The sequence below is a fragment of the Panthera onca genome, chromosome C1 (assembly GCF_046562875.1).
Source record: "Panthera onca isolate mPanOnc1 chromosome C1, mPanOnc1 haplotype 2, whole genome shotgun sequence".
Classification (NCBI taxonomy): Eukaryota; Metazoa; Chordata; class Mammalia; order Carnivora; family Felidae; genus Panthera; species Panthera onca.
In genome coordinates, this window is record NC_138346.1 from 170,778,227 (window position 1) to 170,803,407 (window position 25,181).

At 42.1% G+C, this 25,181-nt stretch overlaps 1 protein-coding gene across 3 annotated transcripts in view; it reads right to left on the reverse strand.

The window, feature by feature from the left end:
- Nucleotides 1-4,476: 4,476 nt before the first annotated feature.
- The window catches only part of PATJ (PATJ crumbs cell polarity complex component), a 361,686-nt gene continuing 340,981 nt past the window's right edge, over nt 4,477-25,181 (reverse strand). For 2 of the 3 annotated variants that reach the window (XM_078451845.2, XM_078451844.2), the window contains exons 43-45: nt 14,561-14,667; nt 11,016-11,139; nt 4,477-6,451 (exon numbers count right to left, since the gene is read on the reverse strand). In XM_078451845.2, coding sequence (XP_078307971.2) covers nt 6,305-6,451; nt 11,016-11,139; nt 14,561-14,667 — 378 coding nt within the window. In that variant the 3' untranslated portion in view covers nt 4,477-6,304. The remainder of the gene's footprint in view (nt 6,452-11,015; nt 11,140-14,560; nt 14,668-25,181) is intronic. The other variant, XM_078451846.2, reaches the window with a different exon arrangement.

Sequence of the window (25,181 nt, forward strand, 5' to 3'; positions counted from 1 at the left end):
TCTGTCTCCCTGTCTCCCTGCCTCTCCCCTTCTCATTCTCTCTTGAAATAAACTTTAAAAAACAAGAAACACAGATTTCTGGGTCCTGCCCCCAAGATTGCAATTGCTTTGGTCTAGGGCAGAGCATACATTTGCATTTCTCCTGGATGCTGCTGCTGGATGTTGCTGAAGCTGGTCTGATTACACCTGGAACAGCATTTCATCTGTGTTAATGAACAATCTGGGCAAATTCCTGAGGGTGAGAGAGGATGAGAGAGCTGGGCTTTTTCTTGGAAGTATTTTGTGACACGAGGGTTAATATGACTGCCAGAGACTTAGATGGAAGCTAAACATGAAGTGCTTCAAACACATGCTGAGTTTGGACTTTATTCTGAGTGCAGTGAGAAGCCACCTAATTAGGCCTACAAGTACCTGGGGGCCCCTGGGTGGTGGCATGGCAGAGGCCAGGTCTCAGTTGGCTGCTCCTGGGGGACCTGGGGAGGTGGTGATGGTGACTGCCCCACAGCTGAGGACACCAGAGCAGGCAGGAGGCTGGAAAAAGGGTGACAAGAACAGAGACACTTCCATGGTGACTGCCCCACAGCTGAGGACACCAGAGCGGGCAGGAGGTTCCATGTTTACCCTAAGGCAAGGCCATCCCTAAAGGAGTTGCAATCCAAAGTCCCATGATGTCTGGGATAATGTTGTATGTTAACTTTGAGGGTGCTTTTGGATAACACTGACAATTTAAATCAGTAGACTTAGCAGATTGCTCTCGGTGATATGGGTAGGCCTCATCTAATCAGTTGAAAAGAATAAAAAGACTAGCCTTCTTGAGCAAGAGGAAATTCTTTGAACTTCATCTGCACTGTTGACTCTCCTGGGTTATGAGCCTGCCAGACTACGCTGGGGATTTTGGGCTTGCCAGCTTTTGTCATTGTATGATCTGGTTCCCAATCTTTAAAATCAGATAAATCCTATTCCTCAGGATATGGGGACCATTGGAACCTATTTTCAAACAGCTATCCTGAAGTTCCCAGGAAAAGAAATCATAGCTCTGGCCTTGAGGGGAGTTAAATACCAGCAGCAGCCCCACCTTCACTCCACCATTTCTTCGGTTCTCCCAGGAGAGGAAAGCTAGGCACGTGACCAGTCAAGCCATCAGACAGTTGACTGTGCACCTGTCATCAATTAAGGCTACCTTGAGAAGAATGCATAACGCAGAGGGTATCAGGGAAGTCCTACCTTGGAAATTCTTCCCAGGATGTGGAGATATATGGGGAGTTGATAGACCAGCTCTCTCTTTTTTTTTTTTTTTGTCAACAGCTAAAAGGTCTATTTTTCTTTGTTTTCTAGGCTTTGTCTTGAAGGTGCCTTGTGTTGTAGCGCTAAGTTAGGGAGAACTGAAATAAGCTTTAAAAATTTAGGCAAATTTAGAAGCCGTGTGTGGGTGTGCTACAAGAGTGCTAAATTGATGAATCCCACTGAGGTTTACTGAGGATCTAGAAAGAGAATCAGAGAAATTTTTGCTCCTGTGTAACTTCGCCCACCAGGAGTCCTACTACTTAACAGTAACATCTCAGGGACCCAAGACCAAAGCTGCTTATTTTCTCCTTTAAGTGACTGGAAATAGAAATGCTATTGGAAGGGTGGGTGGAAGTAAGTGGAAGGGTGGAAGTGAGTCTTTGACACATGCATGTGCATGCACGCACGCGTGCGCGTGCGCGCACACACACACACACACACACACACTACCCTTCCAAACTTCAGTTTGTATTGGCATTGTGCAGTGAAATGTTTCTTTTTTAGTCTTTTTACTTTTAATTTAGAGACAGAGAGCAAGAGCATGGGAGGGGTTGTGGGAGAGGGGGGAGAAGGGGGGAGAGGGAGAGAGAGAGAGATGGGGGAAGGGAGGGAGGGAGAGAGAGAATCGTAAGCTGACGTGGGGCTCATGGGGCTTGATCCTATGACCCTGGGATCATGACCTGAGCTGAAAGCAAGAGTCACAGGCTCAACCAACTAAGCCACCCAGGTACCCCTCTTTCAGTCTTTACTTAAATATAGAGAATCTGACAATTCTCTGTCAAAAACTTTGCACTGGGATGGCAAAACTGTAATTATTACCCAAATTAAAAATGTTGTGTTTAGGGGTGACTGGGTGGCTCATATGGTTAAGCATCTGACTTTGGCTTGGGTCATGATCTCACAGTCCCTGGGTTTGAGCTCTGTGCAGACAGCTCAGAGTCTGGAGCCTGCTTCAAACAGTGTCTCCCTCTCTCTGCCCCTTCCCTGCTCACGTTTTGTCTCTCTCAAAAATAAACATTAAAAATAAAAAAAAATGTTGTGTTCAAAAGTCTATTCTGATTGACTTTAAATAGAAACATATAAGTATAAATAAAAAAATATAATGGAGTAGGAACTTGGAGCTAAAAAAGATGGACTGACCCAGAGGATTCCCTAAGCATGGGACCTCCAGTATTTGACAAGTATACCGGATAGAATTAACATGAATCTGACTTCATCTGTTTTTAAAGAGTCTCATCATCTGGGGGAGGAGGCGGACTTCTTTGACAACAGATGGGCGGGAAAGTGTGTGGTTGGGTTAAAAGAGCGGGGGTCAGCAATTCCGAATCTCTGGAATGAAGGTGTGTGCCAGGTTAAAATTCCTTGCCAAAGGGCTGCTGGTACTTGAAGTGCCTTGCCTGGTTCTGGAGGCAGGAGAGCAAACCCCCCATCCTGGCAGCATGGCTGATGGTGGAAGCCTTGGTTTCCGTTCAGTTGTGGCTTTTTATTAGCACAGGCTCCAGTGCCTCAGGCTCACACCATTAGAATCAGTGACACAGGGGCGCCTGGGTGGCACAGTCGGTTAAGCCTCCGACTTCAGCCAGGTCACGATCTCGCGGTCCGTGAGTTCGAGCCCCGCGTCAGGCTCTGGGCTGATGGCTCGGAGCCTGGAGCCTGTTTCCAATTCTGTGTCTCCCTCTCTCTCTGCCCCTCCCCCGTTCATGCTCTGTCTCTCTCTGTCCCAAAAAAAAAAAAAAAAAAAAAGTTGAAAAAAAAAAAGAATCAGTGACACATGTCGCTGATTTGGGGCAAAAGTTCTGAACTAAGCCACCATCAGAAATATGTTTTTTCAAGGTCATTGATTGAAATCAAATCATCAGCATAAATGTCTAATTTCAGGCCACTTCCATATATAGGAAAAGAGGTTTATTGCTAATGTTTATGTAATACTTAACTATGAGCCAGGCACCTCTACTAAGGTCTAGACTTGGACTTTACTCATTATAGTACTTAGAAACTTCCCATCTCCACCCCTTTCTAACTGGAGAAACTAAAGCAAGGGGTAATTAAATAGCTTGGACAACGGCACAAAGCTAGTGAGTCAGGATTCAAACCCAAGAGGATGCCAGGACTTGCCCTCTGGATTATCATACTGGCTCTTTTATAAAGCATCTATTTTAGGAGTGCCTGGGTGGCTCAGTCGGTTAAACGTCTGACTTTTAAAAAACATTTTTAGTGTTTGTTTATTTTTGAGAGAGCGAGTGAGTGAGCAGGGGAGGGGCAGAGAGAGGGAGACAGAATCCCAAGCAGGCTCCTTGCTCTCAGCACAGAGCCTGATGGGGGGCTCAAACCATGAACCATGAGATCACAACCCGAGCCAAAACAGAGTCTGATGCTCAACTGAGCCACCCAGGTGCCCCTAAACATCTTACTCTTGATCTCAGCTCAGGTCTTGATCTCAGGGTTGTGAGTTCAAGCCCCATGTTGGGTTCCATGCTGGGCATGAAGCCTACTTAAAAAAAAAAAAAAAAAAAAAAAAAAATATATATATATATATATATATATATATATATATATAGAGAGAGAGAGAGAGAGAGAGAGAGAGAGAGATAGAGATGGGGTGGGGGAGAGAACACCTATTCTAACACCTGGCAACATACTTGCCATGAGATAGCTATTAATGGATCCCAGATTTTAATAGTACTGGAAAACTTTGTGAAAAGTTGGATTCCCCCTGGCCCCGCCCCGCCCTTTAGGGAACAAAGAGGCTGAAGAAAAAGCCAAATCAGATGCACAAATTGCACTTTTTCATATATAATAAGACTTATTTGCTCTTTAGGCAACTATACTTATTTATAATCTTTGGATACAACTTACACATACATTCAGCAGTTTCATGTTTCCTGATTTACTTCCCTCTCATGCTAGAACCCCAATTACTATACTTAGATTTCCCAAATGATGAGGACAAAACAATATATGCACTATGACAGAACCACCTTCTTCAAAACATTCCCATCTTCGTGGTCTCTTGGCTTGTCAGTAAGTTCTGATGCAAAGAAGCATTTTTGGCAAGGCGATTACTTAGAGACGGAACCAGTTATGAGAATTTTGGTCAATTTACCGCAGTAAGGAATATAGAGCACAATTCTTGTATCAATAGACTTCTAGTGGCATGACCTAAGAGGATTATGTGTGAGACACAACAGTATATTATTTCAAAATGTATATTTAACGGCCATTCCATCAAAATCAAGCAGATTCACATTTCAAAAGTATTACACGAAGTCATATGTGTGGGTGTGTGTGTATGCACACACCTACTTTTTATTTTAAGGTGCATTTTCAAGTTTTATTTGGGCTTCATTTCTTCTTGGCTGCCTCAGGGGTTCTTACAGGTACAATTAGCATAGAACTTCTGAGGCCGATAGCTTCCTGTGCACTGAAAGACAAGATCCTCGTAACACTGCACATCTTGGATACATTAGAAATTCCACAAGCCATATGTAACTTCAGAAAACTTAATGCCAGTCATGAAAGACATTTCCAACATAAGATTTAGGCACTCTATACTTTGGAATAGCCACAAAATATTCCAACAAGAGTTAATGCACTTTGTGATTACATCTACTCAAAGATAATTCTCAGTTAAAATCTGTAATTATTAAATAACATTTTAAATTAGAGCCCATTACATGTTGACAATTACTGTGGACCATTCGCAGCATAGTGTTTTAGTTCAAAGATGCTACAATACTTCAATTACTGATCCTGGTACCCCTCTCTTATGGTACATTTTTTACAGAAGAACCTAAACTATTCACTGATAAGCAGCTCCCCCATTTTCCTGTGAATACCTACATAAGAATGCCCCTATTCAACTTTAAAGGTATTTTTGTATTTTCTGCTGTAGTTGCTTTGTTAGCGTGTAAAACTTCGGCAGATGGGGGGCTTCCTGACGATCAGGAAACATTAGCCAAGTACCCATCACTGATTCTCAGGCTGAGTTCATTTCCACCGTCACTTTGCGGCTAAGCATGTTGCTCTATCCCTATGTTCCTACAGATTGTACTGCTAGCTTGACCGGTATGGAGCCAAGGGGAAGGATACTCAAATTTGTCACTCTACTTTGCACAAGTCCAAGGCCACCCAGGCCACATCTGACTTACGATCTCTACAGTGTGGTTGTCAGGCTTCCACCTCGTCTTCTGAAGACTGAGGGTGGGAATGATGCCTGCCTACTGAGATGCCATTAACTCCAGATGAACTTCCTGGACTTGAAGGTAATTTAGCATGGTTAGAATTCAGAACATGGATGCTAATTTTTCCTGCTGAGAATAAGGTGCTTTTTCTCAGTGGTATACATTTATTTAGCTAAGAAAACAATTAGAAAGCCTTCCAGAGTTTTCACATTACAGTGTGCATATTGATTCATCATAATCACCAATGACTAGTTTATAAAGATCCGCCAGGGAAACGAATTTGAGACTTACTTGACTATAAGTCGTGCAGAAAAGAGCACAGTAATTTCCCATAGGAGAACTGGGTATTTTATCATGGGGATCAAAGGTAAGTTAATTATACTACTAATATTTTCTGCCATACTTGAAGAGACAATTAGCATACATAAATCATGAGTGAGACGACAAGTTGCTTAATGTTTGTTTCTGTTCATCAGATGCCAAGTGAGCTTGCTGTTAAGCCTCTGAGTGAGGAGGAATGGGCAGAGAAGGGCACAAGGAATGAGGGGTTGTTAACTTCGGTTTCAGCAAATATAATCAGAACCAGCTACTACTAGTAGATAAACATGGATGTTAGATACATATCAGAGAAGACTCATTCGAGTTTTGGAAATTAACCCCACCAAGAGGTGACGGTTGATTTGGAAAACTCACACGAAATCTAGCTTCCTCTCCTGAGCAGAGAGGGTGAGATGGGAAATGAAAGCGGATTCTAGTGGAGGCTGCTTTTCATCCTCTCTCAGGGCTTCATCTTCCTATGGATATTCTATAATACCTATCTTGAGATTAGGACCCGAGGCTCATGACAGCACAGTTAAGGTTACAGTCCCTTTCTGGTGTTTTAGAATGGCCACAGCTTGCTCATGAGTGACACCTTCCAGGGTCTCGCCATTAACGGCTAAAATCTGATCGCCTCGCTTCAACCGGCCGTCATCTGCAGCTGCTCCCTACAAACAAGAAACATTCCAGTTTAATCCAGGACCACGCAGTTAACAAATAATATTAATATTAGGGTGTGTTTATCAAAAGAGTAACTTTAAAAACTACCAGTTAAAGTTATTTCTAGGTAATGTTTTTAAACTAAGAAAATTAAGAATGTAGGATGTGTTATTTGAATAATGGTTGAATAGTAACCATAATTATGCACTGTTTAAATAACATACTAGTAGAAATGTACTGACATTCACATTTCTTTTAATATGAGTAGGACCTTATTTCAATATTCCATACTGAATGGAATTTGAATGTCATATTCATGAATACCTAATATACTGACAAAGGCAGAACTGAATCTGGTGTTAAGTCTTATTGCCAGCACCATCATGATATAGGGTTCCCGTTGCATTATTAAGATATCTTCCCTGCAGTGATTGGTCAAAAATGAGTGTAGCCTTGGGGCGTCTGCTGGCTCAGTCAGAAGAGCATGAGACTCTTGATCTCGGGTTTGTAGTTTGAGCCCCGTGTTGGGTGTAGAGATTACTCAAATAAATAAAAAAAAGATGTAGCCTCTAGATGGGGTGAATTGTATAGTATGTGAATTCTATCTCAATAAAGCTGTTCTATATATAAATACACAAAGTATAGCATCTCTGAAGTTTTGCAATATCATATTCAAAAGCTTCAGCTTATCTTTGATCATTTAGGGTTCTAAATGACTACTTTCATTATACATTCAGTCATGCTTGGCTCCTCAAAATTGCACAAAGCAAGTGAAACTTGGGCTTTTTTAAATTCTAAAGCCAAGTACCTAAAAATACCATGATATTACTAGAAATATTTTGGATGGGTAAGGAAAGAAAAAACCTAGGAAAAGATTTGTAGGAGGCTTTCTCCTTCTGTTGGGGTAACTGTGAAAATCCCTTAAAACATCGGTGCTGGAAGAATCCTCTAAATGGTGTTGAAGTGCTGGGGAAAATAATTAAGGCCCACAGGCACCCCTGTCCTGACTCACTCAGAAGCCAAACTAAGAGGCACTAACTAATGCTTCAGAGACTGGGGTCTACCTGCAGCATGGAGGTCCTGAGGTGATGGGTGAATTATCTAGACTGTCAAAACCGTGGAAAGGGTGGAATTCTGGTATAATAAAGAATATTCAAAACCATGTCTGTACTGGGGGGAAATACTAAAATTAAATAAATTGTAACTTCATTCAAATCTTTTTTTTTTCTTTTACGAAAGTGTGTTAACTGAAACACAGACAAGATTAAACAACTTGTGGATAAAATCAGAATTACTTAGCAAACTTGATTTTATTAAATGTTACAGGCTAAGATTTGAGGGCTTTAGGAAACCTCAGATATCTGTGTAATTTTTTTTTTTAAAGCATGTTAAGTTTTTCAAGTCTTCATTTTCAGTAATGCAAAACAGGATGACATTTCAACTTTCTGCGATTTGTACATTCTTTAACAAAAATTTTTTAATGTTTATTCATTTTTGAGAGCGAGCAAGTGTACGTGCACAAGTGGGGGAGGGGCAGAGAGAGAGGAAGACAGCATTTGAAGCAGGCTCCAGGCTCTGAGCTGTCAGCACAGAGCCTGATTTGGGGCTTGAACCCATGAACCATGAGATCATGACCTAAGCCAAAGTCGAGTCGGACCCTCAACTGACTGAGCTACCCAGGAACCTCCCAAATTTATTTCTTAGTTGAGCAAGAGAAGTATTAAAAGAAGCTTAGGGACACTAACAAGGTCACATAAAAACTCACACCCTGTGGGCATCCGAGATTCAGAAACTTAAGAAGACAAACATTTTTAAGAATATATGTTCATTGTTGAAAAACAGGGAAAACATACAGCTATCGTTTCTATAGCTTCCAAATTCCTATGGGGGAAATGTTTACCTTAGCATCAAAATTCATTTTTATGATGGACTTCACCATTTAAAAAAAAGAAAAACTTGGGGCGCCTGGGTGGCTCAGTCGGTAAGCATCTGACTTCAGCTCGGGTCATGATCTCGTGGTTTGTCAGTTCGCGCCCCGCATCGGGCTCTGTGCTGACAGCTGGGATGGAGCCTGGAGCCTGGAGCCTGGAGCCTGGAGCCTGCTTCGGATTCTGTGTCTCCCTCTCTCTCTGCTCCTCCCCCACTCACACTCTGTCTCTCTCTCAAAAATGACTAAACATTAAAAAAAAAAAAAGAAAAACTTGGGGCGCCGGGGTGGCTCAGTCGGTTAAGTGTCTGACTCTTGGTTGGCTCAGATCACGATCTCATGGCTCGTGGGATTGAGATCCGTGTCGGACTCTGGGCTGGCAGTGTGGCCTGCTTGGGATTCTCTCTCTCTCTCTCTCTCTCTCTCTCTCTCTCTGCCCCTCCCCTGCTGGTTCTCTCTCTCAAAATAAATTTAAAAAAAAAGAGAGAAAAACTCTTTTGCCAGATTTTGGTTTACTGATTGTCTAAAGAAAACTTTTAAATTTGGATATACTGGTTTCACTCTAACAAATGAAAAAAGAAAAAGCCATCAAATGAGATTGAATTATAATAAACTCTATGGAACTAATAATTGTTTGCACTAGAATATTCTTTTATTGAGACTGAACTAAGTAGGCCATTAGCTAAGGCTTTAGAACTTTCTCTTTTTTTAATTGGGCTTCTCAGATTTAGCCGTGCCTTACTTTACAAACAAGGGTCTGTTCCTTAAAAATAAAACATACCAGGGATGTTCAATATTTCCTACTATGTTACTACTTGCATAGCTGCTTTCTAAATGGCATCTTCAGTGAGGGTCTTTGAAAAGAGATTCTGTGGGAGCTGCAGCACATTCATTATCCCCCACTGCTTTGTCCCACTGTGATTTGATGGTGGTTTCTTTTCAAAAACCCACCAGCAATGCACGGCCATTTCATCCTCCACTGTATGTTCTGGTGACCCGACAAAAGGTGCCTGGCCCTGGCTCACTACCTAGGAGTTGTCTAGATGGGCGTGGCTGGTGTGGCCTTCTAACTCTGGACTGCAGGTCAAAAGGCCTGAGAAGCTAACCAGTCCTCTGATCTACCTACAGTTACGAAGTGAGCAGGGAATTACAAACATTCTGGAAGGGCTTTACAGAGAGGCAAAGGCAGGGAAGTAGATTGTGTTTTACACTATTCTTATCTATATAGTGGCTCTTTTAAAAAGCAGAGTATAGGGGCACCTGGGTGGCTCTGTTAGGTGTCCAACTCTTGGTTTTGGCTCAGGTCGTGATCTCACAGTTTTGTGAGTTCGAGCCCTGCATTGGGTTCTGTGCTGGCGGTGCGGAGCCTGCTTGGGATTCTCTCTCTCCCTCTCTCTCTGTCCCTCCCCTATGCTCTCTCGCAAAAATAAATAAACTTAAAAAAATAAAAGCGAAGTATAATAATGCACCCAAAGAATAATTATGACAATTACTTACAGTGTTGCCTTAGGAAAAGGAGGGTCTCTCAGTGGCTTACCACCTTGGGAATTATTAGACTGGGGCAGCACCACTATCCAGAATGTTTCTGATCTGCTTTCCCTCTTCCCTTTTGCCCATCACCAGGTCAACAGATGTGTGTGTTTGGGAATAACATGTCTCCTTAATAGGCACCCTAGCAAATTGGAAACAGGTGGGTAAATCTGCAGCTACCTAATGTGTTCCAAAAGGAAATGCCAAATGACTTAAGGATTATGTCAGGTCATGGTTAGGCTCAATTAACAGGTGCTAAGAGCCGCACAGGTAAAAGTAAACTTGTTATTTAGTGTAGAGTATAGCTTTCTAGAAAGAGAATCTACCTCATTTATTCTCTTAAAGACCTTTATTTCTTTAGGAAAGAGCAGTAGTTGGCCATCGGATCAATTAATAAAAAAAGACTGTCATAAAACCAATGAAGAGTAAAATTGTACTATTAATACTAAGTCCTTTTCCGAGATCTTCAGAATTGACAATAAAATTGAATTCCAACTTTAAAAGTCACAATAAAGTTAAAAGTAACTTATCTAAGAGCCATCTAGAGGCAGCAGTTGGAATGGACACCATGACCTATGTATCAAGTAGGATGTATTGGAATATTTAATTCCTGAAAAACACCATTATCCAGCTGGAGTCTAATTTAGTGGGCTGATCGTGCAAGTACTCAGCAGAGGGCTGGAAGAGAGAGACAGCAACTTAAGGTAAAGGGTCCTGAGATTTCTGGTGATGTACGGCCATTAATGCTGCACTGACCCGAGGCTTGTGCAGAGCTTTCTGCCACGGCCCTGTGCTGTCATCTTTTCTTGAAGGAGAAAGCCAAACTTTTGTTCTAGCCTGGAATAACACTTCCAAGGCCAGCTTCCAAAGAGCCCTGCACTGCTCCTTATGTTGTGTTGTTGAAAGAAGACAATCTGTAAAATCGACTTTTGTAGTTTTTTTTTTTTTTTTTTTTCACTAGTCTGCTGTGGGAATGTCCTATACAAGGTGAAAATGCAATGAGCATACAAGCACACACCCAGGTATAGCTAAAAGTAAGCAAAGCAAAGCACTTAAAAAAAAAATCTCACCTAGGTTAAAAAAAAAAAAAAGTACAGTAAAAAGGAAAAAAATACCTTTGCAAATATAGTCTTGACATAAATTGGCAGGTCTCCATGGGGACTTCCATAACCCCCTACAATACTAAACCCCAATCCTTCAGAGCCTTTCTCCAAAGTAATAATCTTAGGTGGAGGTGTTCTGAAAACACAATGCACGCTGTTTAATTCAAGAATAGATATTGAGAGGGAATTTCATTTTAATGGAAGAACACAGATTTGAGAGAGACTTTCATACTGCGAAACTATGAAGGCCAGTTTATCAAATCAAACTCTCAGAGAGCAATCAGAAACTGATTTTTACATTTCCTGTGTCATGCAGGACTAATGGCCGATGTCTTAATGATTTGATGTCTTAAGGGGTGTTCTCTTTCATAAAACTCACTGTTTTTTAGTGAAAAAGAAAGTCAGGATGCCGAGGTTGTTAAAGCAGCCATCTGTATGCTTGGCTTTTAACTTTTATGCTTATTGTGCTTACTGTTTAAAGCTGAATGAAATGGTCTCCATATCCTTGAAGAATGTGCATGGGGACAGAGAGGTAGGGTATCACCTTTGCTTAGTGGCAGACCACCAGTCTACAGGTGGGCTTCTCTCCAGAACAGGTGATGGCAGCCCAATGGCTCAGTCAACTGCCGCTCCTTTTCTGCCTGAATAGCCTCACCACACCTCACCTACCACTTCCACCTAGGGAACCGGGGTGGGAACTCCTTCTTCAAAGCCCATCTCCAGTGTGATGCTTTCCTGACTCCCTTGGGAGAATTAGCCAATCCTCCTCTGTGCTCCCTTTGCACTTGGTACAGATTTCTAGTATAGCACTTGTCCTAAGATGGCGTGATCGCTTAGCCATCTTTCTCTTCCACCAGACCATGAACTCCTCACGTCTCTGTCATCTGAGTATTCCCAGCAGTATGCACTGTGCATGTCACCAACTCAGGATCATGACCATGTACGTGAGAAGTGGAGTCCAGGAGAGAAGAAAGAAGCCAAGGAGAAGCAAAATGGGTAAGGGCAATCTGTTTCAAATGGGTAATTTAGATTTTCAAAGTTTCGTCCAGTGTGGAAGTCTTCTCTCTTAGAAACAACATGGCTAAAAATTAAATTATCTACGTGGGCTCAAGTAGTTTAAGCTTATCTAATGCCAATTTCTTCTTCCCAAATGCCCTTGTCCAAAGGGTAGAAACCTGAAGGAACTCCGGTACCCCAGACCCTGCCATCTTATTTGTAGGAGGTTCATTTTTGTATCGTGGCAGCCTCACCTGTTTTGTGGCAGCATGTGTGTGTGGGACACAGAGCCACGTGATACAAACTCAGCCACTCGTGATTTAGAGAATTTTGCAAAACTGGGATATAAGCAACCTTTGAATATGCTATTCTGTCTAACTAGAGTATTCTTCCCTCTCTCCCGCCTCAATTTTGCCTGGCTTTTCTTAGGGTTGATTTTCAGCTGGTTCACACCAATAGGGGTGTTTATCGATGTACTTACTGGTTGTTTCCAGCAGGCAACCCCTAGTAATTGCTGAATGTCCATGCCGTATAAGGTGCTAACTGTTTTGAATGCCACTCCTGCCTATTCCAATTCTTTCAAAACTAAACTGAAGCATCAGTGCGTCCAAGTGTACCCCCTAATTGAGCTGTGCCACCCTGTCATGGTTTCACAGGACCCTGTGCTTACTTATCTCTCCCATGGAACTTAGCTCCCCTATGCTTATCAACTCTTACAAACATGGATTCAGGGGCCTGTTTTTCCAATTCTCTGGCAGTTCCTTGAGGACTGGGGCAATGCCTTCACTTATGTTTCAAAGTTTGAATCTCCCAAACCCCATCCAGGACAGTGTCTGACCTTAGGCAGGTGCTCAATAAATATCTGCTGAATTGATGATAAATTATCGCCTAGGGCCAAATGGTAATGATGTCATGAGTAAGGCTCTACATTTCATGACTTTGGGGCCTTGTAAGTATTCTTAGTAATGGCCCACTGGCCAGATGTGAATTTGATTCATGTTACCTCTTGCAAACACAGCCGCCCATTTCTAAGCATATTGAAATGGGAATCTAGATGTCCAAAGTATTGTTTTAGAGCTGGGCCCTGGGAGCCACCAAATCATTAGAGACCTTCATAATTGTGCTTCTTCACTATTAGAGACCTGTTTTCAGGGGGAGAAGGAGGAATGCAGTTCCACTCATCAGATGGAGTTTGCCTCCATTTATTCTCACATTTTCAATTAGTTTTAATTTACTTTCATATAGAAGACTAATAAAAATATCTCCAAATGTTAACAGTGGTTGGATTATAAGTAATTTATAAATTCTTTTATGCTAGGGGCCCCTGGGTGGCTCAGTCGGCTAAGTGTCCAAGTTTGGCTCAGGTCATGATCTTGCAGTTTGTGGGTTCGAGCCCCACATCGGGCTCTGTGCTGACAGCTCAGAGCCTGGAGCCTGCTTCAGATGCTGTGTCTCCCTCTCTGCTGCTCCCCTGCTTGTGCTCTGCCTCTCTTTCTCTCAAAAATAAACATTAAAAAAAGAAAAAAGTTCTTTTATGCTAGTGGTTCCCAACTTGCCAGGAGCTGTGAAATTATACCAAAGGAACCAAGATTATAAGGGCATCTCTGTACTTCTATAGGGACATCAAATTATGCTAAAAATGCACTAACTACTCTTCCTATAAGGGCCCTGATTTTTTTTGGAAAGGGCCATTATAACTTAAAAATGTGCTAATTTTGTGTATTTGTCACATTTTAATAGCATGCACTTATTACTTTCATAAGAAAAAAGTAAAATGAGTTAAGATTAATATCCTTTCCTTAAGAAAAACAATCTCAAAGATGTCACGTAAGCTGTGAACTACCAGGAAAAAGTTGGAAATGGTGGTGATCATCAGATCCTTCTAATGAACCATTCAGATCAGTCAACAAGCATTTACTGAGCACACACCGGTGACCAGGCACTGGCAGTACCGAGAGCATTAACTTCAGGCGACATTTCTCCAAGTATGGATCCTCGGCCTATGGGTAGCAAAAGTGCCCTGGGGAACCCACTGTAGCCCACCTAGTCAGAATCTCTGAGAATGGGGTCAGAGAAATTAGCATTTTTAAATATGCTCCTTAGATATTTAATACGCACATTCTAGTTTGAGAAACACTGCTTTGACGAACAATTTTAACCGCGATGACTGGTTTTAACGAAGAATGCCAGGAGTTGTAACAGTAAGATTTAACCTCAGAACAAGATTTTAGCTTAGAAAACATAGTTCTTTGCATAATCAAGCAGGGTGCACCCAGGTTGTAAATATGGGATTTCTTAGGGAAGAAGGCACCATGTCAAAGTGACCAGATGTAGTGTGTGTGCAGGCCCCGTGACAGCAGTCTGTTAAGAAGTCCCATGTGAAGCAAAGCCTGGTGCGATATCAGGAAACCTTGGTGTGTTTCTGGAGATTCTCTAGGAGTTAGAAAAGGTAATATGTACTTCCCCCCTCCTCTTCCTTAGAGAGCACTCTAGATTCTGGAAAAGGTCTCACTGAGCCTTGCCCACACATGTAATAGGCACTCTGCATCTAGAATACTCACTCAGTGTCTTCTGGATGGTGTTCAGCCGTGGGAGAACCAAGATGGTAGCTCGCAGACATGTTTTCAAGCTGAGTTGCTATGGCGCTTATATTGGTATCTGCTACAACCTGGGGGAAAAATTAGAGCAAGAAAATCCACTGTAAATCAGGAGAGAATTGGAGAAACCATACCATATTCAATGGTTGGTTCTCATCCTCATGTCATTCAGACGACCTGCAGCATTTGACACAAATGGATTATTCTCTCAAATGGTTTTCTTCATTTGGCTTCCATAACACCATACTTTACTGGTTTCCTTTCTACCTGCCCGCCGTTCCTTCATATATCCTAAGCCTCTATTAGAGTGCCACAGGGCTCAGTCCTTAAATTTCTTATCTCTCCCAACTAAACATCCCCTTATCTCATCTCATCCCACTTGATAACTTAAATACCATCTACGTAATGATAATTCCTGCATCTGCAGCACCACCTCTTACCTCTAGATTTATATATATGTCCAGTCACCAATTAGTGGGATGTCCAACACCGACCTTTATTCCCATAACCCTCCTCATCTCAGGTAATGGCCACTTCATTCTGTCAGTTTCAGCAAATGCCTTGGTATCATCCTTGACTACTCTTTCCCTCACAACCTGCATTCAGTCCTCATAAAGTGCTGTTGGTCTTCCTACAGAATCATCTCTTGCCTGGAGTTTTACAAAAGCCCCCTTGCTTGTGTCCTTGCTTCCGCCCCTCCCCCACTCAGTCCTTAGCAGCTAGAATGGTCCTGTTAAACACAGCAGATTATTTCACTCTGCTTAAAACTTAAAGCAGAGGAAACCCAACTTCCTAGGATCACAAGCTCAAGTCCTTACTATGATCTACAAGGTCATCTGCAGGTGACCTACCCAGTTATGTCTCTGCCTTCAGCTCTTAACATTTTCCTCCGCATTCACTGGGTTCCAGCCACACTGGCCTCCGTGCTGTTCCTCTAATGTGCCAGAGGCATCTCCACCTCAGCGCTTTGCAAGTGGAACATTCTGCGTTCAGTGTCTGCATGGCTAGCTCCTTCACTTCCCTCAGGACCTTGGAGACTGTAACTAAAATTTCTACGCCAACACCCAGCCCAACATTTCATACCCTCCTCTGCTTTCTGATTCTTTTGTTTTGAAGAACAAAACAGAGGTCACATGCAAAGACAATAATACTCTCTAATAAACTATATATTTTTTAACCTTATTTATTTATTCCCTGTCACGTCATATGAGCGTATGAGAGCAGGAAGCCTGTCCGTTTCATTCACTACTGTATCCTCATTATGTTCAACAGTACCTGGCATATAGATGTTCAATTAATATTTGGTGATTGAAAGAAAGAATATCTGACTCCCTATTATTTTTTTAGATGGTTCCAGACAAAAGTATAGTACATGACATGTAAACACTTTATGTATCTGTAATCTTGCAAATAGCATTCAAAAGTATTCAAGAGAAATATGGTATAGCTCCAACAGCTCGTACTAGGACGGAGGTTCAATGAGTTCAGTTTCTGTCATTTAAATGGTGCTGTGCTTGAGTTTCAGCTTGCTCATCTGTTGAATGGGAATCAGAAAAGCCTGCCTTGTATGCTAAGCCTGGAGGTGTCTTCCACCTCTACGAGTTATCAGAGCTTCTTTCTCAAGAGCTCCTGGGCTACCCCTGCTTCTGATCAGTGGTTCTTCTTCTAGGGTATAATACTCAGTGCACAAGTATAGAGAGCAATGCAAAGAACTGGATTTGACTGCAGTTTCAGAATAAGCCAACAGAGGGCATGGCTGCCTAAATTGCTAAACTTAGCTGTATCTGTTAATGGAGTTTTTAGAACAAGGAAAGCCAACAGGCCAGTCTTGGCAGAGTGAGAACACATTTTGGTGAAGTATCCTATTCCAGGGAAAACATGGCTGTGTGCAAGTTATGGAATCTTCTGGAAATGCCATCCTATACAGAATGTCTGAATGAACTGGGCAAATATTTAGGATAAGAGAAAGAGGAAGAAACAGATTCTCCTTGACCACAAGAGCCCCTCTACTTTCCAACAGCCCTTTTTTTTTTTACTCTCCCCACAGCAAGTGTATTGGAGAAATTGTCTTTGCATGTGACCTCTGTAATTCTAACCTACACCATCTTCATGAACTACTCCATTCCAGCAGCTATCCCTAAACTTCCATTTCAGCAGCCACCGGACCTAAACTTCTGTGACCCACTTTCTGGCTTTCCCCATGCTGCTGGGGCCCACTTTTCTACCTCTTGGCTATTCTATTGGCCCCTGTGGCTCAGTCCTGTACCCCCCTTCCCACATGCACACTCAGGGTCTAGGTGACAATGTATATATTCTCATAGCTTTAAATGGCAACAAGGTGCTGACAGTTCCCAGCCTAGTCGGCTATATCCACTTGCCAATTCACCATCTGCATTTTAACAACTCAAAGGCTTATTATGATGAACACAAATTCAAACTCTTGATTCAATAACCATTTTTCAATGAATTTGAAAAATTCTTAGTAAATGGCACCTCTGGCTACCTAATTAGAAATGCACTAGGTGGAGTATTGAAAATACTTGATTTCTGGCTGGTGACGACTGTCCAACTAGAAAAGATGCCGGGATGCTAACCACACAGGTACTGTCTCTGAATATCAACCTGATACATCCATCTCTCCCCTGCCATATGCAATCCACCACCAAGTCCTCTGGATCCTACCTCTAAAGTACTTCTCAAATCTGTTTTCTTTTCACCTCTGTGGTGACCATCCTAATCAATTCATCATCACCAACTGCCTTTTAACCAGCATCCCCAGTCATCCTCTTTCAATCTCTTCTATACAACAGCCAGTTATCTTTTTTAACATAAAATGGATAATGGCACTCCCCTGCTTAAAACCTTCCAGTGGTCTCTCTTTGTACTCAGAATAAAATCCAGACTTCCTAACTATAAACACAAAGGTCCTCCCCTACGAGGTCCTGCTCCTCTAATCCCATTATCTCCTTCCATTCCACCCCCATTCCAGTTCTCTCTGTCCAGAAACCCCACCCCTCCCCCTACCCTACCAAAAAAAGCCAGTTGGCCTGGTGTTCACTTAAAAAGTCACTTTCCGTATACAAGCCTTCTTTACCACCAGTGTTTTAATTTCTCCTGCTTTCCTCTCCATAAGAATTTTTTCTCACAAATTGCAATGAGACATATTTGTGTGACTGTTAACAGGTCTTTCTCCCTCAATCACAGGATTCATGAGGATAAGGACTGCTTCTCAGTATTAACATGCCTGGCACATAACAGTTGTTTAATGAGTATTTGTGGAGTGAATGAACCCAAAACCTTCCTAAGGAATAGGGATTATGGGACTCAATCTTATGAATTTCCACGGAACAGAGTGAGACTGATGGAGGTTACAAGCAGATTGGTTTTGGGTCCTGTTAAAGAGGAAAAAAAAATCTAATAAGGTAGTTACAGAATGGAATGGCACAGCTTGTTAGGATATGAGCATCTTGCCAAAGCAAGCATTCAAATAGAGGTTCAAAATCTATCAATTCGGGACAGAGTAAAGGAGATTCCTATACTTGGTGGGAATTTGGACTTGTACTCTTAGTTGACCGTGAAAAAATCCACCCATTATGGGGCTAAGGAAGAAAGTCAGTAAAATACTATTTTTTCTTCTTTTAAGTAGGCTTTATGCCCAACTTAAAGACTTTAAGTCACGACCTTGAACTCGTGAGTCTGAGATCAAGTGTCTGATGTTCCACCAAGGGAGCTGGTCAGGTACCACAAATACTGTTTTTTCTAAGGTACCTTCAAAAGCCAACCTTTGATGGCAACCTGATCCTTTATTTGCTCATTTGTCTAATATATAACAGCACCACAACTAATGAATATAAACTGAGCACTTACTTTATGCTAAACACTCTCCTGAGTCCCTACGGACTCAGGTAGGTACCACTATTGTTTCCGTATGTTGGGCAGAGGAACCTGGAGCAGAGAGATTAAGTAACTTTCTCAAGGTCAGTTAAGGAGTGAAAGCTGGATTCACTTCCATTTCATTTTATTCTAGAATCTTGGGCAGTGTGAGGGTATAGACATGGTCTTGGACCCTCACACCAGGCAATCTGACTCACAGTGCATATGATTAAGTAAACTCTAGATATGGTGTCAAGGAGGAAGAGGGGCAGAGAGATAGTTGAACAAGCAGTTGCAAATAGAGCAGATCATCTGGATGTGTGCTTGGCAACAGGTGGAAAAATGTCCTCACCCTCACAGGATACTATATGAAGAGGGCTCAGGGCGTGGGAGACATATGCCCATGGATGTTCCAGAAGGACAGTTTTTTTTTTAACTTTTAGAAAGAGAATACCCTTTCAAGAGTCCACGAAATCAACCGTATAAGTTGTGAAACCAAAGTCACAGTTCTATTTGGGTAAAAATTAAATTTTTTTTATCTAGCTAGAGAAGATAAAAACACTTCTAACAGCACCATCGCACAGAAAAACTCACATCCCTCCAAATCTGAAGGCCTCTTGCTCAATGCCAACCCTGAAATAAAAAGGCCACTCCCAGCCACTGATAACATTAAATCCTAGAGAATTACCTAGGATCCTTGGAGCTGTGCAAGCTCCTATTTTGTAGGAGTGGAAGCCAAGAAGCTAGTGGGAAATGTGAAGGATTTTCACTGACAGCAGTCTTTTGTAGGAAGGCAAGGAGAGAATAAACTCATCACCCTCAGAAAGACTTTATAGGCCCAAGGCATTTGCATTAACCATCGTGGTCTCAGAGTTGATTGGTCTTCCCAGGGATTGACTTAGGAAAGACCATAATCTGATCTTGGAAGGGTATGTATGTTCAGCCGGGTACAAGTCCAAGGAGATGTGGCCTATGAGTGTTCAGCGCGGCCTCTGAAGTGCTCTTCCCTCATCAACATCAGGGACCAAACGGCATGGAGGTAAGGCTGGGAAAGGTCTATTTACACTTTCTGAAGAAGGGCAAAGGCAAACAGACTAATGGGAAGTTTACTCATTTTTTTTTTAAAGTAAATCTTCAACTCCTGGGGACAAACTTCTGTGGTAGGTTCTGAGGATAGAACCAGGAGCATAGGAAACCAAGGGAGAGCAAATGTGTTCCCTCCCTCCAACAAACAGGCTTACAGTTGATGTGATCTAGTGTGGGGGACAGATATGAACACATGGCTCAATGTGGAGAGAAGAGAGGGGAAAGATAGGGCTCCTGGGTAAGGCAATGAAGGCTTTGAGGTCCTTAGACTATAGGTATTAAAGTCTATACAACCTGAATATATGGTTCAAGAGCTGTGGTGTCTGGGGTCCTTGGACCTGGCTAGGGCCAGCTCCAACTCTTAAGATCTCCACCCCATCGTCTGGCTTTTTACATTCCTCACATCAGCAACCTCTTGCCTCATCCCTCATCCCCTGGGGACTGGAGATGTAGTAGATGTCCTCCTTGCTTCCCACTCACCCTTCAAAACCATTAACCTGGTTCAAAACCTGTGGCCCTTTAAGATTATGTCCTCTTTACTGTTGCACATAGTGCTGCTACATGCATCTTGAGTGGTCCTTTAAGATAATCCGATATGGAACTGCTGGGTGATGGGTATTCACAGAGTAAATTTAATAGGTCTTCTGAAGCTGCCAAGTGGTTGCAGCAGTGTTTCAACTCTCACCAGGTTTAATGAAAGTACTTCATTTCCTCACCTTTTCCCCAGCCTTGTTATGATCAAACATTTAATAAGTGCCTACCTGAGGAGACGGAGACCACTGGTCTAATGGAAGAAGAGGAGGAAATCCCTGCACTTGAGGAGGGGGAGTCATGTGAAATGAAAGAGGAGGAGGAAGTCACTCTATCTGAGAGGAAGGCTTGTGAAACGAAGAATCGGGAAGAAGCCCTATCCTCTGAGCCTAATGAAAAAGCAGAGACCTTTCAATCAGTGGAAGAGGAAGAACCAATAAGGATGTTTCCCCCTCCGACTGCCCTTGTGCCTCATAATGTGTTTCCCCCTCCAACTGCCCTTGCCCCTCACAATGTGTTTCCCCCTCCGACTGCCCTTGCCCCTCACAACGTGTTCCCCCCTCCGACTGCCCTTGCCCCTCACAATGTGTTTCCCCCGCCAAATGGATTTCCTAATCAAACTGTATTTCCTCCTCCAAGAGGGTTTCCTCTTCAATATTCATTTCCTTCTTAAATTTTATCTCTTCCTCAAACCCCTTTACTGTAGGAAAGTATTTACTCTGATATGCTCTCACGCCTTGGCTTTCTGTGGCATTTAATAATTTAGGTTAAAAGCAAAACTAAATTCAGTCAGAATTGTATTTTCTATATTAGAGTGATGTATGTTAAAGAATGATGTATGTTTAATACTTTTTAATTGAGTAATAAAGCACAAAGTTTTATTGCATGAACCCTAGGATGAGTACTTTTCCTTAAAAATAGGTTTGCGGGGGGGGGGGGGATTGTTTTGGAGAATTGAGAAATTGAAATATTTTCCAGAGAAGTAGGATATAACAATGTACAAAAGCTTGAGCTCCTTGCTTAGAACTTTCCTGGGCCGCTGATACTGTACAGGAATAAGATTAGCCCTTAGATTTGTTAGGACTCAAATCTTGCTGTACAAATACAAACTCGGCACTCACACCCAACCTGGATCCTAGATCCATAGGGTAGATATGCTGAAAACCGACAGGAAGGCTATCAAGTTAGGGTGATCTCTGAGAAAGCTGGTATCTTCAGATGGGGCACAGAACAGAAGAACAAGAAAAGCTTGCCTTGGGACACCTCGGTGGCTCAGTCGGTTAAGCATCTGACTCTTGATCTCAGCCAAAGTCTTGATCTCAGGGTTGTGAGTTCAAACCCTGCACTGGGCTCCATATTGGGCATGAAGCATACTTAAAAATATAAAGACACAAAACTTGCCTTGTCCTATGACTGGTATTTGGTGTAACTTAACGAAGTAGGAAGCACATCTGCTTCAAGTCTTTATTTAGGATCTAACGACACTGATTCCAGTGACATCAGAATATATTGATTTCAATGTATCTGTTTTAAAAATATAATGGTTTGAACTGTCAAATGTTTTAAGTTTGGAGTAAAATAAGGGTCAAAGTGACTTCCGGTCACATCAATATCTAGTGGCACACACCTCAGGTGCCACACGGAAAACCACTCCGTTTCCAGGGTTTTAGAGACGTTAGCATCTACTGACTTAACGCCTGTGTTATTATAATGAAAGTAATAAAATGCCACTTATTTAATGCTTACCATTGGCATCCATGGTTTTTATTAAACATTACACCTCATCTAATCCTCACGGCCACGTTGGAAGAAAGGAGCTACGATCCCTATGTAGAGAAAACTCAAGAGTTAAGCGAGAGGACCCAAACACACAACTCTCTGACGCTAAAACCTATGTGTTCTACAGAATTTCCACTGGTCTTCATTTCAACTTTCAAACCTTTAGCTCTTTGTCCTTTTCCTGGAGCTTACCACCCCCTTCCTGGCATCACGTGGTCACATCAGGCCCTCCATAGATCAGCTGGTTACATATTAGAAACACCTGGGAAGCCTCAACTTCTCTCCATGCCACATCCCAGACCAATTGAATTCACGTGGTAGACCCGGGAACCAGTAATGGAATCAAGTGATTTTACTGTGCAACCAAGGTTAAGAACCGCTCACAAAGCATTCCTTTAATGATACTCACAGGTGCCTTTAGATGCTTGCCCTGTACCCTCTGTCACACACCTTTTCCGTTCCCAACCCAATCCATCTTTCTCCTCTAGTAGAATTTTTCTGGACAGATTGGGACTGTGATTAGTTCTCTGTAAGTTCATGTCTTTTAACTTGATCAGCATAGCTCAGCAACCCAGTCAATATGACCAACACTTACTAGGCATGTACTCTAGGCCGGGCCAGGTACTAGAGGCACAGTCATTATTTTGAATAAATTCATGCTCTGGGGGGTGGGGGGAATGACCCCCAGGCATTCCCTATTCTCCAACTTTCTGGTTTCTAAAGAAAGGATTTCACAAGATCTATAAAGAGGGGATGAAGGTGGGGTGCCATGGATTTTCCAGGCATTGAGAAGAACGTGCTTTACTCTAAATAATGCACAGCTCCAGTGAGTCTCAGACTGGTCTCTGAACTAGCAGCAGTATCACTGCAATGATCATCGTCATTAGAAAATTTGTTTCTTTTAAAGATTTTAAGTAATCTCTACACCCAACGCAGGGCTAGAACTTACAAGCCTGAGAGCAAGAGTCTCTTGCTCTACGGACTGAGCCAGCCAGGTGGCTCTTCACTGCAAAATTTTTCATCTTCTTTTTCAGAGGTAACATCATCCTTACCTTCTCCTTTCTATCTCCTTTGCCCCCAACTACTCCTTTGCCCTCTACTGACTTGCCACCAACTCTGAAAGAAAATCAATTTCTTTAAAGATTGCCAGTGATTTATCTGCCAGTTTAGTGACTTTTCCAGTTTTATTTACTTCTGCTTCATTGGTAAGTGTGCCATTCTTCAAATTCCTTCCTCCTTTAGTGTCTAGAACCTGTATTCTTGACTCCTGGCTCTTTTCTATTTTATTCTTCCAGCATATTTCTTCTTGGGTGCACAGGATAAAAAACTAAATAGTATGGCACATGATAAAAAAATTAACACTCTTCACTCTCTAGAGACACACTAAACTTTTCAATTCTGGAGGTATATACAAGCTAAGTAATATGCTTATAAGCCTATATTAAAATTTATCATCTTATTGATGTCTTATCAACTCCCTATTTTGACAGATGAAATATTCCAACAGATGAAAATTTAACTTGCCAAACTCTTCCACTTTTATATTATCTAAAGTTCTACTTGTTGCCTGTGTTTCTTTTTCAATTTTTTTTTTTAATGTTTATTTTTGAGAGAGAGAAACAGAGTGCAAGTGGGGGAGGGGGAGAGACAGAGGGAGACAGAAACTGAAGCCGGCTCCAGGCTCCTAGCTGTCAGCCCAGAGCCTATCATGGGGCTCGAACTCATGAGCCGTGGGATCATGACCTGAGCCGAAATCGGGCGCTTAACGAACTGAGCCACCCAAGTGCCCCATCTTTTTAATAGTTATTTTAGAAAGAGACTCTCAAGCAGGCTCTACGCTCAGCATGGAGCCCAACACAGGGCTCAATCTAATAACCATGGGATCATGACCTGAGCCGATATCAAATGTTGGATGCTCAACCAACTGAGTCACCCAGGTGCCCTCCTGTGGCTCTTTAAATATACTTAAACCTGGTGCGGAGAACGGGACAGCAACATGCAGAAGAATGAAACTAGACCACTTTCTTATACCATTCACAAAAATAAACTCAAAATGGATAAAGAACCTGAATGTGATATAGGAAACCATCAAAACCCTAGAGGAGAAAGCAGGAAAAGACCTCTCCGACCTCAGCTGCAGCAATTTCTTACCTGACACATCCCCAAAGGCAAGGGAATTAAAAACAAAAATGAACTATTGGGACCTCATGAAGATAAAAAGCTTCTGCACTGCAAAAGAAATAATCAACAAAACTAAAAGGCAACCAACAGAATGGGAAAAGATATTTGCAAATGACATATCGGACAAAGGGCTAGAATCCAAAATCCATAAAGCACTCACCAAACTCCACACCCGAAAAACAAATAATCCAGTGAAGAAATGGGCAGAAAACATGAATAGACACTTCTCTAAAGAAGACATCCAGATGGCCAATAGGCACATGAAAAGATGCTCAACGTCGCTCCTCATCAGGGAAATACAAATCAAAACCACACTCAGATATCACCTCACACCAGTCAGAGTGGCTAAAATGAACAAATCAGGAGACTATAGATGCTGGAGAGGATGTGGAGAAATGGGAACCCTCTTGCACTGTTGGTGGGAATGCAAACTGGTGTAGCCGCTCTGGAAAACAGTGTGGAGGTTTCTCAAAAAATTAAAAATAGATCTACCCTATGATCCAGCAATAGCACTGTTAGGAATTTACCCAAGGGATACAGGAATGCTGATGCATAGGGGCACTTGTACCCCAATGTTTATAGCAGCACTTTCAACAATAGCCAAATTATGGAAAGAGCCTAAATGTCCAGCAACTGATGAATGGATAAAGAAATTGTGGTTTACATACACAATGGAATATTACTTGGCAATGAGAAAGAATGAAATACGGCCTTTTGTAGCAATGTGGATGGAACTGGAGAGTGTGATGCTAAGTGAGATAAGTCATACAGAGAAAGATACCATATGTTTTCACTCTTATGTGGATCCTGAGAAACTTAACAGAAGACTGTGGGGGAGGGGAAGGAAAAAAAAAGTTAGGGAGGGAGTCAAACCTTAAGACACTCTTAAAAACTGAGAATAAACTGAGGGTTGACGGGGTGGAAGGGAGGGGAAAGTGGGTGATGGGCATTGAGGAGGGCACCTGTTGGGATGAGCACTGGGTGTTGTATGGAAACCAATCTGAAAATAAATTTCATATAAAAAATATATACTTAAACCTCTGTGGTTCTAATCATTTCCAACCATCTCTTTTCTTTTCATTTTAACATTAAAGATTTACTTGTCATATTTTCCTTCCCACTAATACATACCAAA